Source organism: Hetaerina americana, unplaced genomic scaffold (genome assembly GCF_022747635.1).
Source record: "Hetaerina americana unplaced genomic scaffold, ioHetAmer1.1.p SCAF_19, whole genome shotgun sequence".
NCBI classification, from domain to species: Eukaryota; Metazoa; Arthropoda; class Insecta; order Odonata; family Calopterygidae; genus Hetaerina; species Hetaerina americana.
In genome coordinates, this window is record NW_027286752.1 from 1806303 (window position 1) to 1828122 (window position 21820).

Consider the following 21820-nt stretch of genomic DNA (forward strand, 5'->3'; position numbering starts at 1 on the left):
ACTTGATTACAAACATAAAAAGAATATGCACGGAAACTAAACTTAACGATTACAGGCTGTTTCTTAGTTGTAGGTACCAAATAGTAAAATTCTGTGGAATAGTAGGTAGCTCCTTCTTTTATCATAGATATGTACACTGATATAAATACCTCTGAGATCTTATGAGCATAGAAGAACTTCATATTTACTTATTATGTCTCAGCTTAGTGGGTTTTATTAAGGGATACTTTTGATTAAAATGGATGTCGGTAATATGGCTTCTGACAGTCTCTCATACAACCTCCATTGCTGTACACTGCAGTGTCTTGAAACGATGGAGCAATGACAAAACAGGATGAAGAAAGACTTCCACATTAAAAACGTAAGATCCTAAATGAATATGTAGTCAGAGACGCAAATCCCTCCTGGCCATGCTGCCATAGGCCATGTAAGTTATTTTATGACAAATAACGAAGAGTGCAAATTTGAGGAAATCCAAATTTTTATACCAAATATCCTATCTAGTACATTTTAAATCTCAAACAAATACGCAAATACATAACCACAGATCACAAGACTTAAAGCATAAATTATTGATTTCCTTCATGCAATCTACAAAACATACTTTATTCCAGAATCAACAACAAAACTAGAATTTAATGCGTATAATAGATTTAAAAAAAAACACAAAAATCAACCCGAAGGTCGGTTTAGCAGGTGATGGTAGAGAACACCCAGTACTAAGCCCTATACGGCGTGTGAAAATTCACACATCAGGGTAGGGGGGCCAGTTCCTCTCCCTGTGCCCAGAGTGCCTTGCCCGGGAATCGAACTCAGGACCCTCCGGTCAGCAATCCAAAGCTCTACCCACTGGACTACCGCAACCCACATAATAGATTATGTATATGAATTTTATCAAATAAGTCTCATACCATTCTTTCTTTCTTGATTTCATTTTTGACCACTGTTAGATAGCTGGATGCAATGGAACAACAAATGAGTATAAGGATTGTAATATTATAAATGCTAAGGCAGGATATGCCCCATCTCAACATGCTAGATAATGACTGTATATATGAGCAATGTACTGACTGTCCAACTTTGCAAAATTGCAATTCCCTACTGCCTCTGATTACGTATGTCGATAATTTTTCCAAAACTTTTAGTACCCTGACCAACAGCCAATATTAATGTCAATTTCTTTTTGAGAAACATAACTATGGATAAGGTACAATGTCACTGAAAAATAAGATATCTTATATCTCTTATTCTTCTATTATCTTACATATGTGATAAAATGTTACAAAAAAGCCATCACATATCAGACGTAGTTTACTGTCACATCAGGTATGCTATATATAAATTTATAACTCAAATGAGTTATGATAAAGCAATTTATCCTAAAATCATCATTAAAATGGCAGTTGAGATTTTAAAATCACACATACATTCTTAGGCATTATATGAGTCGAGATGTAGTCCGTGAGCCTAGGTAAGATGGTGCTATTTTTGTATGAAAGTTTATCTTTGGAAGTACTCCATGTCTTGTCCCCTTTCCAATAAAAGACCGTAAAATATTACATGTATAGGCTTGAAATAACAAGAGAAACATGTTTCTTAAGACTACTACAGCACGGATCTCCACAAAACAGTTTTGATTTATGCAAATGTTGAGAGGAGAGACATGTACAGAAAGATAATTACTGCAATTCAGATCAATCAGTGCATATTATTTAAATATCATATACTTTACTAAACATACACTAACGAGCTTGGAAAAGAATGGACTGACTTAAAAAAGCAATGTGCATGAGCAGGGGGACAACTACCTTTCTTTGTGCCACCAATGGTCCCCCAGGAAGTTCTAGCAACAAAAAAAATGAAACAACTTGGGTGAATCTGAAGGTGCCCAGAGGCATGCCTTGGAATCGAACCCAAGCCCCCACGTCAGTAGACCTATACTCTATCCACTAGGCTATTATTCCCCCCAAAGTGTTGTTAAGTTAACAAATTAATATGATCAAGGGACACATTCTTTGTGTAAACACTGGTATTAGAAAACTAAAAATAAAAACATGGTCATTTCCTCAATGGACTATTCATTTTAAAACTTGAAACTCAATTCTTAGTCAACAAGTCTAACCAACCAAGCATAGACAGGGTTAAATTACTCGATGAGTGGTTTCAGTTTTGCATTGATGTTTGTATGAGTGACCATTCACCATGGGGCGGAAGAGGTTCAATGAGAACCCTGGGCAGAGGACTTTGGGAGAGGTCATGAAGACTACTAGGAAGAGCAAGCTGATCTACCTCAGCCGCTCACAGAAATATTAACCATGGAAATAGGGGATAGAGACAGAGGAAAGTTCTGGGAATGTCGTCATCTACTACCACAAAATATATGTATCGCACTGCAAGGAGATCCCAATTTAATCTTTCAGAATTACGTGAAATATCCCGCCTTTGCTGAATAGCCAACACCTTGCCTAATGTAGCAATTGATTCAATAATCAATAAACCTCAGTCACCAAATCTGGTAATGTTTTTGATTAGTGAATGAATGAGGTTTGTTTTGGACTAAGTGCGTCTTCACATTCAGTACAACTGAGTCCTTCCTACAGCAATTTCAGGATGAAATTGAGATTCGGCTGAACAAATACTAAAGTATTTGACAAATTTCGCAAAGGTTTTTCAATAAATCAAGAAAGCTTTTTCTAGAAAAAGTGAGAAGTATTCGCATAAAGAAACTGGGTGTGAAGGAGTTGCAAGAATTAGGGTTGAAGCACATCCAGAAGCGTCCAAGACTAGGGCGTTAAGAAATATACCAATGTGTGCTCACTTCGGGCACCAGAGAATTATATGGCCACCGCTCTAGAACAGAGTATCTGGGAGGTGAACTACAGGACTAAGATATTTAGATTCTCGTTCTTCCATAACAGCGACGGCATGGCTATGGCAAGGTCAAAGTTACCCACAATTAGTTAGTAAAAACTTTTGCCATTATAAATTCCTAGGTATCCAACAACTGCAGAGAGAAAACTCGTGTTCCTATGCCCTCAGTTTCAAATCTTCATGGCGGTTCTCAATATGTGACTCAGACACCATTGATTAACAAGATATATATGACAAGCACCCAGGAAGATTACGAGCATGGTTTAAGAGCGTCGGTTCGAACATGACACTGGTCAGAAAGACTCGAGTGGTTACCAATGTGTTATTGTTGATCATATTAAACATGAAGCTGAGGGCCCTCAGAGTAATCATCTGGACCATCAGTTCTGTGACCCATCGCTCTACCATTTAGGGCTGTGAAAATTGTTGCCTAATATGCCTCCTAGTTAAGAGAGCCAGATATGGTGTTACAAAACAAACCTACCCAGCCTCACTCAACTTGATTTCTACACGTACATCTCACGCAATACTAACAGCTGAAAAAATGTCTTCTAAAATGAAAGGGCAACTACAGGGACAACATCATGCTTAATTCCTCGTAAATCGTCAGTTACATTCCCTACCTTAATTGTTAACAAGTTGAAATAAGATGTTTTCCATAGCATGAATGCAACATTAATTCTGCAAGTTCATTTGCAGAAGAACACTGTTGGGTGTTCGTTAACACCATCGTTAACTCTGCTAGAGAATTGTATGCATAATACTTTAATCCGTGAGGTAAAACGATTCTGAAAATTATAGCTAAAGGAAACATAAGCACTTACTTTAATTTCTGGAGGTAAAACGTCACACTTTCTAATTGCCTGTATCCGCAATCTTTCTTCTGCGTACTGCGCCACTATTTTCCTCCTTTTCGCGTCTTTTATCATTCTCCAATCCGCCCATTTATTTCTGATTTGCTGCAACTAAATGACAGTACGAATTCATTTTCGGTTTACGTAAAACAATGTACGGGTACAAAAGAAGACTTGCATTCCATGATGTATTGGTTTTTTAATCAAGCATAATTTTCAACAATTAATTTGTAGATATATAAGCATAATTTACCCCGAATCCAAAAATTGAATGAGAATGAATGACTGGAATAGCTAAATTCTTTAACTTTAAAGCCATAGCAGACTTATACAGGTACCGGAATCCAAACCGGGCGACTAACGTTATGCTTTTTTTATTTTGAAATATAAAATCCTGTTAAATAACTTAAATATTTATGTAAATATAATTATTAAAATACGTATCCATATTTAAAATTAAATAACTTTTCATTAAAAAACAATATTAATAAAATTTTTAGGGGGGGTAAGGTTTCAAGATGGAATAGCCACCAATTCGCTGACCCCCCTAGGACCTCATACGCACCCCCTACAACGCATGTCACTTCGTCCATCCCTCTCTTTCTGTCGTGGCATCGGGAGGTGAGTAGCACAGTTCTCTCTGTGGTTGTAATCTAAGGATATTCCATACCGCTCTTAGCCATCCGAGCCTTAAATTAGTCTTCACTTCTCGGTAATTGTTCTTACTTTATTTTTAGAGGTATATTTTTTCTTAGTATTTAATAGTTAATTCGCTCTAATGTGTAAAACCCTAACCCGGCATCGCCGGTTGCCATAACAGCATGCGATTCTCATACTTGTTAGGTTATCCTTTAATTAATTCTTTCTGGTGATAGAATTTGCTTTTTAGTGTCTTAAGGAAATTAAGGTTTATGTTTTGAATAATTATTCCTTGCGTATTAGTCGAACCGAAACTTGGCCTGACAACGTGGTTGTGCTTGGTCGGCCATTGCAACTAGTGTTCTCAAAGCTCGCGTAATTAAATTATTTTTCTTTTAAATTAAGTTTTTCCCCCGAAAAGCAATTTCTTTTGATCTTTTGGCTTCTTGTCATTATATTGTGAGTAACTTAGAAATTTTGGTCACGTCACTCGTAAGTTGAGAGCTTCTAACTGTTAAAACGGCATTTCTAAATGTTTCCATTGATTTTTCCCTCGCGGCAGATGTCAAATTCCCATTAGTATAAAAGTAGGATATAGCGCAAAATTGTTTTATTTGGTAATGACTCAACAAGATGGCGGCCTGGATGACGGAAGTTGAAGTAGTGGGTTAGGTGGACCACGTGGACTAACGTATGGAATGTTTCCTCTTTCTTTAGTTATCCATCTTGAGTAACCCAAGCTACTGAAATCAAAATGGGAAAGGAAAAGGTTCATATCAATATCGTGGTCATTGGCCACGTCGACTCTGGAAAGTCAACCACCACTGGTCATCTCATTTACAAATGCGGTGGTATCGACAAGAGAACGATTGAGAAGTTCGAGAAGGAAGCCCAAGAAGTAAGTTTTTATTGGAATTTTGCATATTAAGGTAAAGTTCCCGCGGTTATTTCTCTAACTGTGAACTTTGAAAATTCCAGATGGGCAAAGGTTCCTTCAAGTATGCTTGGGTGTTGGACAAACTGAAGGCTGAACGCGAGCGTGGTATTACCATTGACATCGCCCTGTGGAAGTTCGAGACCGCTAAATACTACATCACCATCATTGACGCACCCGGACATCGTGATTTCATCAAGAACATGATTACCGGAACTTCGCAGGTAGGTTAACCCTTTAATCATTAGTCTCATAACATTGCATTGTTCTGTCAGTTGAATTAACACTAACTCCTCTTTTTGCAGGCCGATTGTGCTGTGCTCATCGTTGCAGCAGGTACCGGAGAGTTCGAAGCCGGTATCTCCAAGAATGGGCAAACCAGAGAACACGCACTTCTTGCTTTCACTCTTGGCGTGAAGCAGCTAATCGTTGGTGTTAACAAAATGGACTCAACTGAACCTCCGTACAGTGAAGCTCGTTTCGAGGAAATCAAGAAAGAAGTCGGGAATTATATCAAGAAAATTGGATACAACCCTGCGGCGGTTGCTTTTGTCCCCATCTCCGGCTGGCACGGAGACAACATGTTGGAGCAGTCCGATAAAATGCCGTGGTTTAAGGGATGGAAGGTGGAGCGTAAGGATGGCAATGCTGACGGAAAGTGCCTCATCGAGGCTCTGGACGCCATCCTTCCACCTAGCCGACCTACTGAGAAACCTCTTAGGCTTCCTCTGCAGGTATGTCATTGTTTTGCGCTAATACTATGTTAATACTAAAAGTTGCTCTTCAGTTCTATTGTATTAATGGATACTCTTTCTTGCAGGATGTCTATAAAATTGGCGGTATCGGAACAGTGCCCGTTGGCCGTGTTGAGACTGGTGTCATGAAGCCGGGAATGTTGGTCACTTTTGCCCCCGCCAACCTTACCACTGAAGTTAAGTCAGTGGAAATGCACCACGAAGCTCTGCAGGAAGCCCTCCCTGGTGACAACGTTGGTTTCAACGTAAAGAACGTCTCCGTTAAGGAATTGCGTCGTGGATACGTCTGTGGAGACAGCAAAGCGAACCCACCCAAGGCAGCATCAGACTTCACCGCCCAGGTACTGCATTGGGATAATCCCGTCTCCCTTTCTTTCATTTTAATTGTTGGTTTTTAACTTACATCAATTCTGTTGTAGGTCATCGTGCTTAATCACCCTGGCCAAATCGCCAACGGTTACACACCAGTGCTTGATTGCCACACTGCTCACATTGCTTGCAAGTTCGCAGAGATCAAGGAGAAGTGCGACCGTCGTACCGGTAAGACAACTGAAGAGAACCCCAAGTCTATTAAGTCTGGCGATGCGGCTATCGTCAACCTGGTCCCAAGCAAGCCCATGTGCGTGGAGTCCTTCCAGGAATTCCCCCCTCTTGGGCGTTTTGCTGTTCGTGACATGAGGCAAACTGTTGCCGTCGGAGTCATTAAGGTGAGCGTTTGGAAGGATATTGCACTCACCCGTCTTTTAGGATCTTCTGTTTTTCAAACTTTAATTTCTGGTCATTGATTACTTTCAGAGTGTCAATCATAAGGAGGTGACGACAGGTAAGGTCACCAAGGCTGCAGAGAAGGCCCAAAAGAAGAAATAACTAGCTGTGTTCCTGGGTGCTGGTGTGCAGTGTGTCCATTGCTGTTCCATCAAACATCAGAATTTTGCATTAGACACACTGGGATATGGCCCTGCTAAGGGGCGTGGCAGGTGCCCGCACCTGCCCGGGGAGATGGATAATATGGCCCTACGACATGGAGGAGAGGTCCTCAAGGGTCTACACCGACTTTTGCTTTTGTTTCTTTCCAAGTGGCTGCTGAAGCATTGTTGCCACCGCAAGGAATTCCGGAGGAAAAAGGCAGGATTGTCCCTAGCCCGGCTGTTTTAATTTTATTACGTTAACTTGTGGATAGTGGAGGCAGAATTTTCAAAATGTTTCAGGGGAACGAACTTTTATTTTAATTTTCATTCCTTTTGTTCGATGTGGCATAAAGTTTAATATCTACAGTGCAACAGCTTCTGTACATAACTTATGGTATAAAAAGAAGGGCCAATAAAGAAGCTTTGAACCATGGAATAACACTTTTCATTTGAGTCACTCCTTCCTGGAAAATTCCTCTAGCTAAATTGGGTGCTGTGCAGGCGTAATAGTATCCTTTTTCAAATTGAGAGCCTTTGTTATTAGGTGGCTGCATAAGTGTTAAATTAATTGGTTCATTTGAACCATGTCTCATGCAAAGTTTTCTTACTTGTTCCTGGTAATTCTTAAAAGGGGCATTAAATATTATTTATTGCTTAAGTTTGTACATTTAAATTGAAATGACTGTGCCATAGTGAATGGGTGCAGGAATGATGGCAGCTAATTTTTGTGGGTGATGTACTGGAAGACTGAAATTTAAAGTAGTTAAAATACAAATGGATAATGCTTATTTTCATGTAAATTCATTTGCAGCCATGAATATGGGATGGCAGATTTACTTGGGTTGAGAATAATTAAATCAAGGATTGATTAATTGGGTTGCAGTATTCTAAACATGGCTCTAGTGAGTGTCTTTAGGTGAAATCTTAAGGCTTGGCATAAATGAAAATGTTGCTTTGGCAACTGATTTTGTGAACATGATTGCAATGGACTTCCTCTCAGTAATAGGATAGTAGATGATCAGGGTTATTTCCTCTAAGGGGCTTGGCATTTTTTTACCTGGTACAGGAATACTTGTGGGCCTTTGTCCTCCATGATAGATTCTTTTAAGGCCCAAGTATCAGCTTAGTGAGCAGTGGCTATTCTTGCCAAATTTTTCAATCTGGAAAAGAAATGAATGGTTTTATCATCCTTGTTGATTTCTGCATAGTCCTTCGTATTGCACACACAAATCAAAGGTTGCTTTAGGTGAGCTTACCTTAAGTTTTGGCTATCTACTCCAGAATGGCTATCAAAACAGTATTAAGTTAACTAATCGATTAAGCCCTTAATATGTGGCCAGAAATGTTCTTGTTTGGTATAATGTATTTTGCCCACCATTGTACTGAATAAAGATTGGTCAGATTATGCAACAGAATTTCTTTTGGTACTGCCGAAGCATTTTGCTGAGTTTAAAGTGGACATAAAATGAGAATGTGCTTGTCAAGAGCTCAATTGAAAAGTGTGGTAATCGATATTGTTTAATTTCATGACTAAAATCAGAATAGTAGTCTGGTTAGGTGAAATGGTTGGAAGCAGACGGGAGGAATTTGCTTCCTAGTCTTCGTGTTGGCAATATTAAACTTTTTGAGATATTAACCAGAATAGTCTATCGGTTTGAATGTAGAAAATTACTCTTTTGGAACAGTGATTGAAAACAAACTATCCCAGGAGTATGTTAGTACCCAGTAAGTGCAATATCTTGATAAGAAAGAAGGAACAATGAAGGACAACAACATTCACTTAGGCACAGACAACTCTAGTAAAATGAAGTTAACACGATGGAATGATGTCTAATTGATTTTATTCTAATAAAAAATGACAAGTGGTATGAAAAGTGCAGAAAGTTGTTGAGGAACAAATATTAATTCTGACCACAACTCTACAACACAAATTACAGAGATATGTCAGAAAATAAGTATTCAAGGAAGAAGAGGCAGGAAAGCTAAAAGAACCAAGAAAGGCCGAGGGGATAAGAAAGATACCATAAAGGGAAGGCAGTTGGTTGAAAGTACAGGAAGATTGGAATGGATCATGGGTCAGATGTTAACAACATGGAGGGAAAGACAAGATAAAAAAATTTAATTTCAGCAAAAACAGATATGGTCCAAGAAAAACAGATGGGTAACCAGGGCTGTGAGATGAAGCAATTAGATAAGGAAGGAAAATGTGCTGTATAAAGAAACAAGAGCTAACATTTAATCTGATAGTAAGAAGTAGCTGGAGAGAGAGGACAAAAACTAATAGTGAACTGAAGGAGGCCTAGTACTTGAATAGAGGTGTTTCTCATGTTCTTAGAACGTCTCTCACAATTAATTTCTACTCTAGAATAGCAGTGGAGCTAAGGCTCCACCTTTGTAATTGGTAGTTTACACACTTGAGAGAAATTTCAAACCATCTTGTTGCACTGTATGGAAGGAGAGAATCAATTTAGCTCACGTCAATTTGTTCAGATGAAAGAATGTTTCATTTTGTGGTGACTTGTGTTATGTTGTGTCTTGTAGGTAAAATACTGGAATCAAATCGAACTTATACCACAGATTCATTCTGTGCTACGCTAGCAAAATTGAATTTTTGCACCTTTGATTGTGAGAACAAACTAACCTAATTGACTTCCCTTATCTTATGCTAAGACTACATTTAGCACTTTTAATGTTTCGAGGGGACTCAAAATGTCTAGGCATATTTTATTCTTACCAATTAATTTCATCCTCACTATAATTTTCAAATTCCTCATTTAGATAGTCTTGCTCAAGAGCCAGGTCTTCCGCTGAAAGTTTCATGTCGTCATTTTGACCAGGTGAGCTGAGTGTTCCTTGACCTGTTTCATTTTTCGGAAAAGTGATGGTGTCATGTAATTCACATGATTGAGTGTTTTTCATTATCCAAAGGCTTTGGCTCATTGGTAACTTAACATCTGCAACTGTCATAGCTGCTATTTTAGTTTCGGCTGCATTAACTTGCTCTTTCAATTCAGATTTAGGAGCGTCTTCAATTTGGAATTTTTTGTTTCTTTTTTTTCGTTGACAGCCCATTGTTGTACAAAGCCATCCCTCTGTGAGTGTAGTTTCACCTGCTGTATCTCCTTTCAATGTCCACGTACTGTAGTCTACTTCCGCAAAGTCAGGAGAACGGACTGTAAATGTTGCATTCGAAAAAACTGACTCACGGTCACTTTCCACTGATGAATTCTCATCTGTTCCTGTTTGGCTTGCTTCATCCTCAACCGTTTTCCATTGGATGCTTACAATAAATCTTGATTTTCTTCCTCTCTTCTGCCAAGGGTGTCTTTTTTGTGTATCTTCCATTGTGTTGTTTTTTGAATGTTCCCTGTTGCCTCCATGTTCTATTGATTTTGATTGTTCTTCTAGTGGGTTTTTATTTGCTTCACTTAGCTGCTGGTACTTCTGTACTGTTACTCTTTCACGGAGAACTTTATTTTCATCATATGTAGTGACTGATGATTGATTTCCATTGCTGTTGGCATTCTTAGGGTTGCTTGGAGCAGATGGTACGGAAGACTTCTTTGAAAGGATGATTTTATTGTGGTCGTATTGTGAAGGATGATGCATGTGCTGTAATGAAAATGAAGTTTATACTGATTAATGGTAACAGATTTGGGCTTATGTTTATTGGAAATAGAGCCAAGTTTTTTATGTCACATTGCTTATCCAAATTGAAATCCCGTGTATAGTCAAATACATATCCCTAAAACTAGCATTTTGAATAGCTAAGCCTCATTTCAAGGTAACTATTGAGCTGGTATAATGTTCTGTAACAAAGGGCGGGAAAGTCCGTGGGGAGAATGTAATCCCACCAATCTTTTACTACCAATTTCCTAAATTTCAGGTGAGGAAGGAAGACAAATAATTTTGGTCATTTTGTGATAGGCAAGAGAATTTAATGGCCTGATAAATGAATTGACGTAGTAATGAGATATTGGAAGGTAAAATGGATAAGCATGATGGAGTGAAGAGATGAGGGTGATTAGTATGGAATTTAGCAATATTAATAATTACAGCAATATCAATTTTTGTTAGCTCTGGGCTTGTTAATCAAAATGTCAACAAATAAATAAATCAGCATTAATAGAATACAACATACTGTAGGAATCTAAAACATTGCAGGGTAAGATATGGGTTTCCATTATTTTTTGTCAAGGTAGAAAAATGTCTGACTTACAGGCCTGGTTTTCATTCTGCATGCAGGGAATACTCTGGAATGTAATTTCTTTCTTAATTTGAACAGTGGCCTGGGTTTCCGTTTTCTATCCTCAGGTTCTTGTTTAATGCAGCATCTCTTTTTTTTATCTTCCCCTTTCCTTTGAGCTCCCTGTTGTTTCTCTGTCTTCAGGTTTTGTGTTTTCTGTAGTTCTCTGTTGTGTCCCTTATTGGAGTCCCCCCAAGAAGGTCTCTCTTCCCTCATTGTGTCCAGTGATTTGTCATGTTGCTTGGATTTCCTAGAGTTTCTAGATTGTCCACAGGGAAGACAACATCTCACATTTGTTCCACTACTGTTTTCATTGTTCTCAGGCTGCAATTTCGAGTTTGTAGCTGATAAATCAAGCTCAGAATCTTTGAGTTTTTGTTTTTCAGGGATCTGTGTGGCAACTTCACTGGTATGTTTGTTCATTGTAAATTTTTTAATAGGTCGACCATGTTCTTCTTGCTTGCTCTCTGCCTCAATATCACTTGAAAAGTCTCTTTTCTTGAAATCCACGGGCTTGCTTTGTTGTAATGCCATCCTATTCTCATTTTTTATTGGTTCCATGCCTTCTCCGGAGGGTGTTTCTGTGCTTTTTGATTGATTGCTCATACTTTGAAATACTTCATCTTGATAGGGGCTCTCTACTTCTGCTGTGTAACATGTATATTCAATTTTTGCCTGGTCTGCTGGCATAATTTCTTCCATTGGATAAAATTGTTCTTGAAACATTTCTATATCTATTTCCTTTAAGTCATGATCTCTACAGTATGCTGGCAAAGATTTAACAAGATGACTAGAATAAAAATGTCAAAGTTTAATACATTGCTTTCTATTCCAAAATGAGTTTGTATCTTGTTAAAATGGGTGACAAAAACAAACAACTTTTTTTTGACTTAGAAACTTGACCAGTGAGATTATCTTCTCTTTTAGGGACCAATGATTATTCATAAGATAACTGTTACCAAAGAATTATTTTAGGGATTGCATCTCATCTTGGATTATAACGTGAACAATCAATAAGTGCCTTTGTGCATTTGCTAATGAGATATACCTGTGCAGTGGCATCAGGAAAAATGTTTGGTTCACTAAACTTTTATTTAGAGCATCTGTGATCCAGGCATGTCATGCACAGTTGAACCTCATTATTTTATAATTCAAGGGGCCAAATGAAATAGACTTTAAAAGTAAATAAAAAGACTTAAAAGTTGGCCAGCCCCAGTGGCGGCGGGGTAACATCCTTGTCTGCGAATCCAAGGGTCGTGGGTTTGATTCCTGCCTGGGTGGGTTTTTCTCCACTTGGAGATTGGCTTGGGTGTTTGTAATCGTGTCCATTGATATCACTGTTAATTAGATGTCCGTTGTTAAAGGCCAAAATTTGCTGTTTTTGGTCTAAGGCTAAATATATTCATTTAAACAAAAACAATTCTGCATTTGGATATTAACATCAGAGTTCCCCTTCCTCTGTCCATGAAAACAATGTGATTATTGCATGCCTGACAATTTAGTGATTCCATTTTTTCCCATACATTTATGATATATCAGCGTAATTGGCTGCACCAGAAAAGGCACAGCAGAGGGCAGCACAGTGCACCAGAAAAGGCACAGAGGGCAGCAGAGGAAAAACCAGAGCCGATGAACTGGTTCATATTCACGTTGGCATTCTGGCTCAAAGTAGAAAGGAAGATAAAAGTGTTTTCAAGTAAATATTTACAGGTGTTCCTGGTAGAAAACACTTGATAGTGATGGGAAAGGGTTGGAACAGCTGCAAGATTGAAGCATGTGGTTTAGGAACAAGGAATGACCACAGGGAGTAAACAGAGTTTTACAGAAGGAATGGCATATGAAGTATAAACACCACTAAATGAAGGTGAACATTAAAAAAATTCATGGAGATCTCAGTTACATTATTATGCTTAGATGAAGGTTCAGATATTTCATACGGTTAATATTTACCAGGAGTAAATGTTGATTGCATTCATAATTCAATAACTTTAAAGGGATGTCAATTCAATAGAAAAGATAAGTGAAGGAGGGCAAGAAAATGAAATGTAGAAGGTTTAAATAGGATAATAAGGTAGGAGTAATAGGAGCCAGAAGTTCAAAATTTGTGAGTAATTACAAGGAGATGGTACAGCAGGAAAAGGTGTTATTATGACAGAAAAAGGGGATATCGAAAGCTTCAAACAAAAAAAAGGAAAATAAATGGGAATCCATAGGTTACCGGAGTGCAATTTGGAATAGAGGAATGGAAAAATGTCGACAACATTTTGGAGAAGCAAATGAAAATATGCAAACAAGAAACCATCATGGGGTGAAAAAAGCTGCCAGGAGACCAGTGCAAAAATATTGATAGTTTGTGAAGAAATGGTGTGCAAGATAGACAGTGGTAGGAAGTAAGAAAATCCACTGTAGGAAAAGTGTTAGTTACACAAGGAAAGATTCAGACAAGGTGTAAAGAATACATAAAAGCACTATATGGGAAGGCCAATAAGTTAATACCCGGAAAAAATAGATTTTGATGTAGAGGAGGACAATTTAGATCCTGGCATACTTGATTACAAGATATAAAAATCATTGAAGGAAATAAAAATGAACAAGTGTGTGTATGGAAGACCAGTGTAGAGATACTCAGCCAGTAAAATGTTGAAGGAAAAGCTATTATGGGTTCATTCACATTTATGAGGGAGTAAAGGAGTAGCCTGGGGATTCACAACTTAAGCAAATCCTGTACAGGTCTCAAACTTGACTACTGCAGGGGGCAGATGAAGACATGGAATGGATACGATAGACTGGGTGTTCAATCAGTGCTTTCCATTACTATCCATGTCGGTATGCTTTTTTATGCTATTCTGCTTATGTTCGTCAATAATAATATACCTTTTCATTTAGATAAATGGTATGACCATATTAAATGCCAACATAAAAATTTCAAGATTAGAGTATATATCTGGTGACTTGCTGAACCGCTTTATTCAATTGATGAGTATTTTGTCACAACCTTTATCACATTTATGAGTTTATATTTATGAAAAAATCATCAATTGAATCAAGCGGGTTAGCAAGTAACCAGGTATATTCTTGGAATTAGGAATGCAGTCCAATTTCAACTGAGTTGGCAGCCAGTTGTACAAACAAATGACAAATGAGTCGTTAGTTCAGAAATGAATTGTAAGTTGAGGAGTCTATAATAATTAGTATTCAAAATCGCTCTACCCCTAATGGCATACTTATGGATGTGAGATCAAAATTGCTAAGTTTCTAGATTAACTTTCACATGAACCAGAGCCTAGAAAGGATAAGTGAACTAAATGTTTTTGGAGTTGATATTAAACGAGTAAATTATTTCAATTGTTGTTCGTCCACAAATGAAAGTCATATACCCCAGTATCTTTTTCACCCACTAATCTACTTTCATTTCCATTGAAGGGGTCTACCTTCTTGTGTTGTGGCAAAATTATCCTCTATTATCACAAAGAATACCCTAGATTGAGATAGCACTACAAAGTTGCTAAACATTTTTAAGTTAGGGGACCAGACCATGATTTCAAATTTCACAGAAGACTCAATTTATCTGTAATAAAAATTATACAAAGTTCTATGGTTTTGGATGGGGTTCACTGTTAACATTGAATTTCATGATATTTCATAGTAAGTGGGGCTGAAATAATGAGTTTTCAGAGTACCATTAATTTTCACTGTCTCCAAAATCATTTATTGATTATTTACTGCCATATTACCATATTGAGTCCTTTTCCAGGCAACAAGCAAATGGTACTCCATCAGGACTCCTGTATGGTACGTTGATAAATTTTTCTGTCTTACAGACTGCCACATAGGCCCGTCCATTTTTCAGTTTGTAAGGTGTGCCCACCTCATCCCCAGATCTGGTGTAGAATCTAGAATTTTTCCCAGCAGTTCAATCCCAAAAATAAATAAATATCAATGATCTATATACTTTTTCTTGCTTATAAAATAAAAACTGTTGTTCAAGGCAAGGTATTAAATTATTTCAATAATTAAAATATGTAATTCCTTTCACTGCTTGGGCTAATTTTTGAGTTTGGCTTGGCTTAGGAAATGCTCAGCTCTTTAATATGAAATGCAGAAGACAACAAATTTTGAGTGGATTTTTATTTTCATTCTTCATATTGTTTACTATTTTGTCACAGAGGTATATGACTTCAAGGAAAAGGGAATGAATTAGACTCACGTTCTAATTGGACTTGTACCTAGTCGTCTTGCTATCATTTGAATTGTTGGACCCCACCACATTTGGCTCTGGCGATCTCTTTCACTCAATACAAGGCGAAGTGGGCGTCCAAATGAATCTCCATTTCGGTGGACAAATATAACCATTGTACCCTTCCTTCTTCTTTCTGCATCAATCCAATACCTTGGTGTGGTCTTGGATAAGTCTGGTAGCATTCTATCCTCATTAATTTCTCTGCTCTGGTGATTGAGGAAATGATGATGTAGTTGCCTTAAGCATCGGCAATTTCATTACAAAACAGATCCTAATATGAATTTTCACTTAAGTTCTCTAGTCAAATTTTGATTCTAGAAAATACTTCATTACAGTGAATATCTGATAAATGTTCAATGAATTAGAGGGAGAGAATTTAAGTAACCCCTTCCAAGAATGAGTGCTTACATATGGTGCTTCTCGAACCTTTTTTAAGATGTCAAACTGGAGTGACTTAATGCTCGCATGGCATTTTCAAAAGGCTCCTTTATGTTTTCTTTGGTTTTAAACAAGTAGATTGTAGGTTACATTGGACTCACAACCATAAACTCTGTTGGGTACATGTTATACTAGTACATATATCAAACTGAAAAGTCAGTTTTGATCCTCTTTGGCCAAAATATTTGCTCTCCCCTGACTGTCTTAAATATGTGTACTTTTTCATGCTAATATGCTCTCTAAACACTTGAACAAAAAATTACTCCATGGAAATTTCTTTTCAAAACAGCATTGATGCCCACCCATATAGTACAGAGCTCTGGCTGTACGCCTACTTGGTAAAAGGGGCATATGGTCTGGCTAGATGTCAAAGAGACAGAAAATGAAAGAAAGAAACATGAAATATATCCACCCAAAAGTGAGAAGTCATGAGGAAGAAAATGGACAGAAAGTAAAACTAATCAGTAATTGCTAGGTATGATTAGGGTGGAGAGAGGGTTGTTGGGAGAAATCCAAAGAAGGCAGGATATGTATAGAGGTAGGAAGTGTGTTTTGATGCGAATTCGTAAGCGATGGGATGCTAAAGACTGTGATAGAAAGAAGGGCCTTATGTAATCAAGGTAGATGGAGAAAAAGCCTGTGGAATGGAATGAAAGGAGGTAGAAAGTATGCATGATTGAAGTCCAGTCAAGTGACTTCATCAATGATCAGTAGGGATCTTCACCACTGGTTTAGTTCATTGAAGATAGCAGCATTGGCCGCTATCTGTTCCTGCTAAATACCTGCCTGGCATAAGAGCTTCATTGCATTAGGTGGGCCTTCCTGGATGATCTTGTACAACAATATACTTAAACTCCTTCCAGAAGGAGTTGAACATCACTGAAAAACCATGCATCCTGATAAAAGTGAATTGCTCCACTAATCGCAGGCGGTTAACCTCATGCTCCTACTCCCAGCACTGTTTTCTTTCCTATGACTGTAGGGAGAAACCAGCACACACAGGATTCCAAAATAGAATCATTAATTTCTTCTTTTGACAGGGCAGATATGTCTGTGGCAGGACGGCCTAACAAATGCCTGATCTCCCAGTTAAGTTTAATGACCTCTAATTTCTAGTTGTTGATTATGAAGTTACCTTAAAGAACAAAAACATAGACCTCAAATACAAAGTCACTGATGCTCTATCTCGACTATTACCACCACTTCTCCCAAAACATGCACTCATGTGACCTTGTTGCTCTCATATCCCTCACAAAAACTGTCAATACCCACAACCTGTCATGTAAGAAGCAAGTAGAAAAATCTGATATTAAAAGAAATATAACAACATCATCAGGGGCACCAGACATAATCGAATACTCCAAAGATCCTATCTTACACTTTCAAAATGAGATAAAAGAAACCTTGAAACAAACAAATAAAGCCTGAAGGCCTACTGACTTCTTTGTCTTTGGTTCTAAAGACACTTCAACTGCCCAAAAAATGCAAAAACAGACATATTTATCAGACAAGTATTGCTCAGCATCTCATGTCCCTCACATGAATTAGCCCAAGTACTCAGCACTCATTTTTTGATATAACTTTCTTCACTTCAGTGCATGGTATGAAGAGTTATGCTGATTTATGCCCTTTCATTTTCCAAAAAGTGCCCCCTAGGAAATGCCTGCTGATCTTGTACAGCATTGGGAACCTAGTGCCAAGTGTCCCAAGCCATCAGTGGAGCAAAGTTTCCCCTATTATAGTGCAGTATCACCTGCCCTCATCAATGCATTTTAAAGTTTATAATATGAATGTTTCTCAGAGCTATTTATCATTTGACTGTGTTTTCTTCCACTGGACTCTGCTTGGAAGAATTCACTGTAGCTGAGCCCGGCTATTGCATTCGCACAGTTTCCCAGGAGTGGATTCAGGTTTAAGATCTTTATTTAGAATTAATCAGGTGCAACATAAGATTCAAAGGGATAAACTAGACTAGATGGCTTCGGAGGTGGAATGTAGAAACATTAGCTGGAACGACAAGAAAAGAGTATCAGCAAGCTGAAGGGGATGTCAAGAATGAGGAAAGAGAGCTGAGTATTATCGCAGAATAATGGGAATATATTGAAAGCTATGAACAATGGTCAGTTTGGGTCTGGAAAGAGAAGAAGCACATGCAATGACATAGCAGAAATGGGGTCGCTAAAAGATGGGAACATACAATAAAATCAGGATGTCCATTAAATGAAGAACACAATGTATTTTTCCACTGAATGAACATGAACTTCCACAAAGTTGAACCAGAAGTAATTGAATACACAATTAGGATGTATTTGTCTGTTTGGTAGATTTTGAGAAAGCTTCTGATATGGTGACTTGGGTACAAAGCAATATATTTCAGAAAATAGGAGTAGATTGGAGGGTTAAGTGACTTATTTACAACCTATACATGTCTGCACAAGGGCGAGTAGTGGTAGGGGACTTTGGATGGGCAATAATAAGAAGAGTAAAACAGGGGTGTCCATTATCACCTGTGCTTTGAAATGTGTACGTGGAGGGTAATGTTACAGAGGTGTGGGAAGAACTGAAGAGAGGACTGAAAGTCAGTGAACATAACAGTTTCAGGTTTAACTTTGTGGAATTCCTTCATTATGAGGGTAAAAAGAAACTTAACACTTCCACAATAAAGATTTAATATTTCACGACCATGGTTTCAATGCTGCGCATCATGATCAAGTAACATACATCAACATTTTCTCAACTTATATAGTCAGGCTCCAAGAGGGGAGTGAGGGAGAGGAGAGGGGGTAAGGTAGGGGGAGTAAGGGGAAGAGGGTAAGTTGAGTTTATGTGCCGCAGCCTATTAGTGGTCTAGGGGAGAGGGAGGGTATGTATTGGAAGGTTACTGGCTCAAATTTGTGAAAGTTTATATTAATTAAATGAAGAACACAATGTAACACTCAACCATTCTCTGAAATAGTGGTGGAAAAAAAACAAACACATTGTGTTCTGATTCAAAACATGAATTAAGAATGTTCTTCACACTGAAATGAAAGGATGCAGGTTGAATGCTTTGGAGGAGTGGGAAATTTGGCAATCCCTTCAGTCTGACAGTTTTGGGATGGTCAATGAAACATTATACCTCTCCCGTTCCCCCTTCCTAGAATTCTTAAAAGACTCCATTATCTTTTATATTTCCGCACCAACCCTACCCCCACCAAGGCAGTGATGATCATCGACCATACCTTAATAAAGGTCAAACCATTGTAGACAAATACCCCCCTAATTAAATGTAGAACAACATGTGTTTGTTTTTTTTCCACTACTATTTCAGAGAATGGTTGAGTGTTACATTGTGTTCTTCATTTAATTAATATAAACTTTCACAAATTTGAGCTGGTAACCTTCCAATTCACACCCTCCCCCTCCCCTAGACCACTAATAGGCTGCAGCACATAAACTCAACTTACCCTCTTACCCTTAATCCCCCTACCTTACCCCCTCTCCTCTCCCTCACTCCCCTCTTGGAGCCTGACTCTATAAATTGAAAAAATGTTGATGTATTTTACCTGATGATGATGCACAGCATTGAAACCATGGTCGTGAAATATTAAATCTTTATTGTGAAAGTGTTACGTTTCTTTTTACCCAGATAATGAAAGTCAGTGACCAATTCACAAAATCAGTTTGGTTTGCAGATGATCAAGCTTCAGTTTTCCTTCCGTCAGCTCTACCCTGATATATGAGCCACTGGACATAGTCTTAGGTAAGCTTTACCCTCACCTACCAAGCTGACTTTCAGGTGGATAACTATGGCTTGCGGTTTAGTACCTTTTTTTATTATCTTGTTGATACACAGAAGTTGCACCATTTGGTACCTAAGAAGGTTCATTTTCTGAGGATAAAGCACCAAATAAACTGGGGAAATCAAAAGTCTCCTTAGATAAGTAAAATAAAAATGCATGGGCCACATGGATTTTTGTACAGGCGTTAAGCAGGTCAGGTAGTTGTAATGGAAATCAAACAAAGGCACATTCAGGAAGTAGGTATATGAAATAAAAATTATTAAGAACACACTAAATTTTAAATCACGGTCATGTGAGATTTGATTTATACCTTCATTACACATATTAATTTTTAGGTTGACAACTGATTTGAGGTAGTAATTACTTCACTGTAACTACATCATTAAGAGGATTTTTCAAACACCTAACAGACATATATTGTAGATGTATTTACAAACGTTACTCTTTGATAGATGTCCATCATACTAATCATTAGGCAGCCAATGCCTTTTCCTTATTGGGCACATTGACAATGAAACACCATTGAAAATACTTCAATTATGTATATGCAGCAGAGTTACACATTTTCAGGGTAAAATATTCAGAACGTCAATGTTCTCACCTTTCAGTAATAGTGGTGGTTTCTTTGTATGCTCATGAGTTGGTACAGATGTAGTGAATGGAAATTTAAAGAACAGCAGTTACTCACCTGTCTTTTCATATTGTGTTTAGAGCACCTGAACCTCCTTTCTTCTTCCGTGAGGTATCTACGTTTCAAAAGGAATTTGGTATAGAAATTGAAGATCAAATTACTTTAATTATCAGTGATATAGAACAGGTATCTGATGTGGGATGAAGAAAGATGATCTATTTCCATTGATAATTAAGCTAAGGGAATTGAAATGAACTTAAAAGAGCTTACTGGACTTGTGATGAAAACATAAAGTTTCTTTAGGTAATTAGCCAGCCTGTTGTAGCATTAGCCATGGCTTTTAAAAATTAATTAAAAATAATATTTAATGCCAAATGAAAAAATGTAAACATTACAGATGAAAATATAAAACAAGACCTCATTTATTCATGCTCTTAAGTTATGTTTTAACTATCAATGCAGCATTTATATTCTTGTAATGCATATATATGGCTTTTCAAGATTTACCCAAGAGGTATTCTTCGTAGCCTCTCTCTCCCAGCCACTACATATTTGTGATTTGGCTTAAGATCCCTGAGGCATCGTACTGCAGATCCAGACACTGGGGAGTACACCTTGGAAATAAGAAAACCTTACATGTGTATGGTCTTTTGCAAAAGAAATCATGTGAATAGTAATTCTACTTTGAGTTGTTAAATACTAAAAAACTATAAATGTTATTATTAATAATAGAAGGAATGGTTTTCAGATCCCTAATATTTAATTCTCTTCTACAAAAACTTTATTTTGTTCAAAATCTGAATGAGTGTGAATCAATTTTAATAGATGACCTATGGTAGTCATTAATTTCCCAAAGCTCAAGAAATGTGAGCCTATTTAGTTTTTATTTAGTATTGAATATAACTCAGATCATTAAAAAAAAATTAATTCACCACCTTAATTCAATTACCTAAGAAATTTCTTATGGAAAGAATACAGGCCAATTCTTATTGATTGTAGGTTTTTGTTTAAGTGTAAAATAAACCAGAACTAAATATGTCATAGTTATCTGACTTTTGGGAGCTCATATTTATTCCTTGCGTTAATATAATTATTGTTGAAATTTAAGAAATAATATTATATTTCATCGTAACACCAATCTTAAAAAAAGATAAAATTACTAAATGGCTCATATACTCTTTCATTCATATTTGTAACTTACTGAGTGATTTGTTTTTGTATTAAATGTTTATTAAAATATGATCGCACAATAAAAAATTGATTCCTACCTGTCGAACAGCTCCAAATTTTGGATCCAGGCGTTTTGTAAGGGATTCCAACAGGTTGCCAAAATTCTTTTGATGTGTTGGACTCACTAACACACGAGTTCCATTATGATATTCATCACCATTTCGAAATGCAACTATCCATAGGGGGTTGACAGAGTTTTTTCCATAACTACAAGATGTACATTTTAGATAATCTGGCTGATGCCGGGATTTTAAGTGGTGTTCTTGAGGATGCCACATTGTAGTTCATTCCA

The 21820-nt window shown here is 37.5% G+C and overlaps 2 protein-coding genes across 2 annotated transcripts in view; one reads left to right on the forward strand and one right to left on the reverse strand.

The window, feature by feature from the left end:
* mRpS14 (mitochondrial ribosomal protein S14) overlaps window positions 1–4091 on the reverse strand; it is a 29452-nt gene extending 25361 nt beyond the window's left edge. The window contains exons 1-2 of the mRNA XM_071584408.1: window positions 3979–4091; window positions 3696–3836 (exon numbers count right to left, since the gene is read on the reverse strand). Coding sequence (XP_071440509.1) covers window positions 3696–3836; window positions 3979–4044 — 207 coding nt within the window. The 5' untranslated portion in view covers window positions 4045–4091. The remainder of the gene's footprint in view (window positions 1–3695; window positions 3837–3978) is intronic.
* A 144-nt stretch (window positions 4092–4235) lies between these two features.
* On the forward strand, window positions 4236–7400 carry LOC139687308 (elongation factor 1-alpha 2). Its single transcript, XM_071584453.1, has 7 exons — window positions 4236–4346; window positions 5082–5262; window positions 5343–5522; window positions 5604–6032; window positions 6119–6394; window positions 6473–6760; window positions 6849–7400. The coding sequence occupies exons 2-7, from the start codon at window positions 5119–5121 to the stop codon at window positions 6918–6920; spliced, it is 1389 nt and encodes a 462-aa protein (XP_071440554.1). The 5' UTR covers window positions 4236–4346; window positions 5082–5118; the 3' UTR covers window positions 6921–7400.
* Window positions 7401–21820: the final 14420 nt, after the last annotated feature.

Excerpts from the sequence above, each read along its gene's own strand:
- LOC139687308 (XM_071584453.1), top strand. The coding sequence starts at position 5,119 with ATGGGAAAGGAAAAGGTTCATATCAATATCGTGGTCATTGGCCACGTC. Across the intron at positions 5,523-5,603 it reads TGATTACCGGAACTTCGCAG|GCCGATTGTGCTGTGCTCAT; the intron begins GTAGGTTAACCC and ends CTCTTTTTGCAG. Across the intron at positions 6,395-6,472 it reads CATCAGACTTCACCGCCCAG|GTCATCGTGCTTAATCACCC; the intron begins GTACTGCATTGG and ends ATTCTGTTGTAG.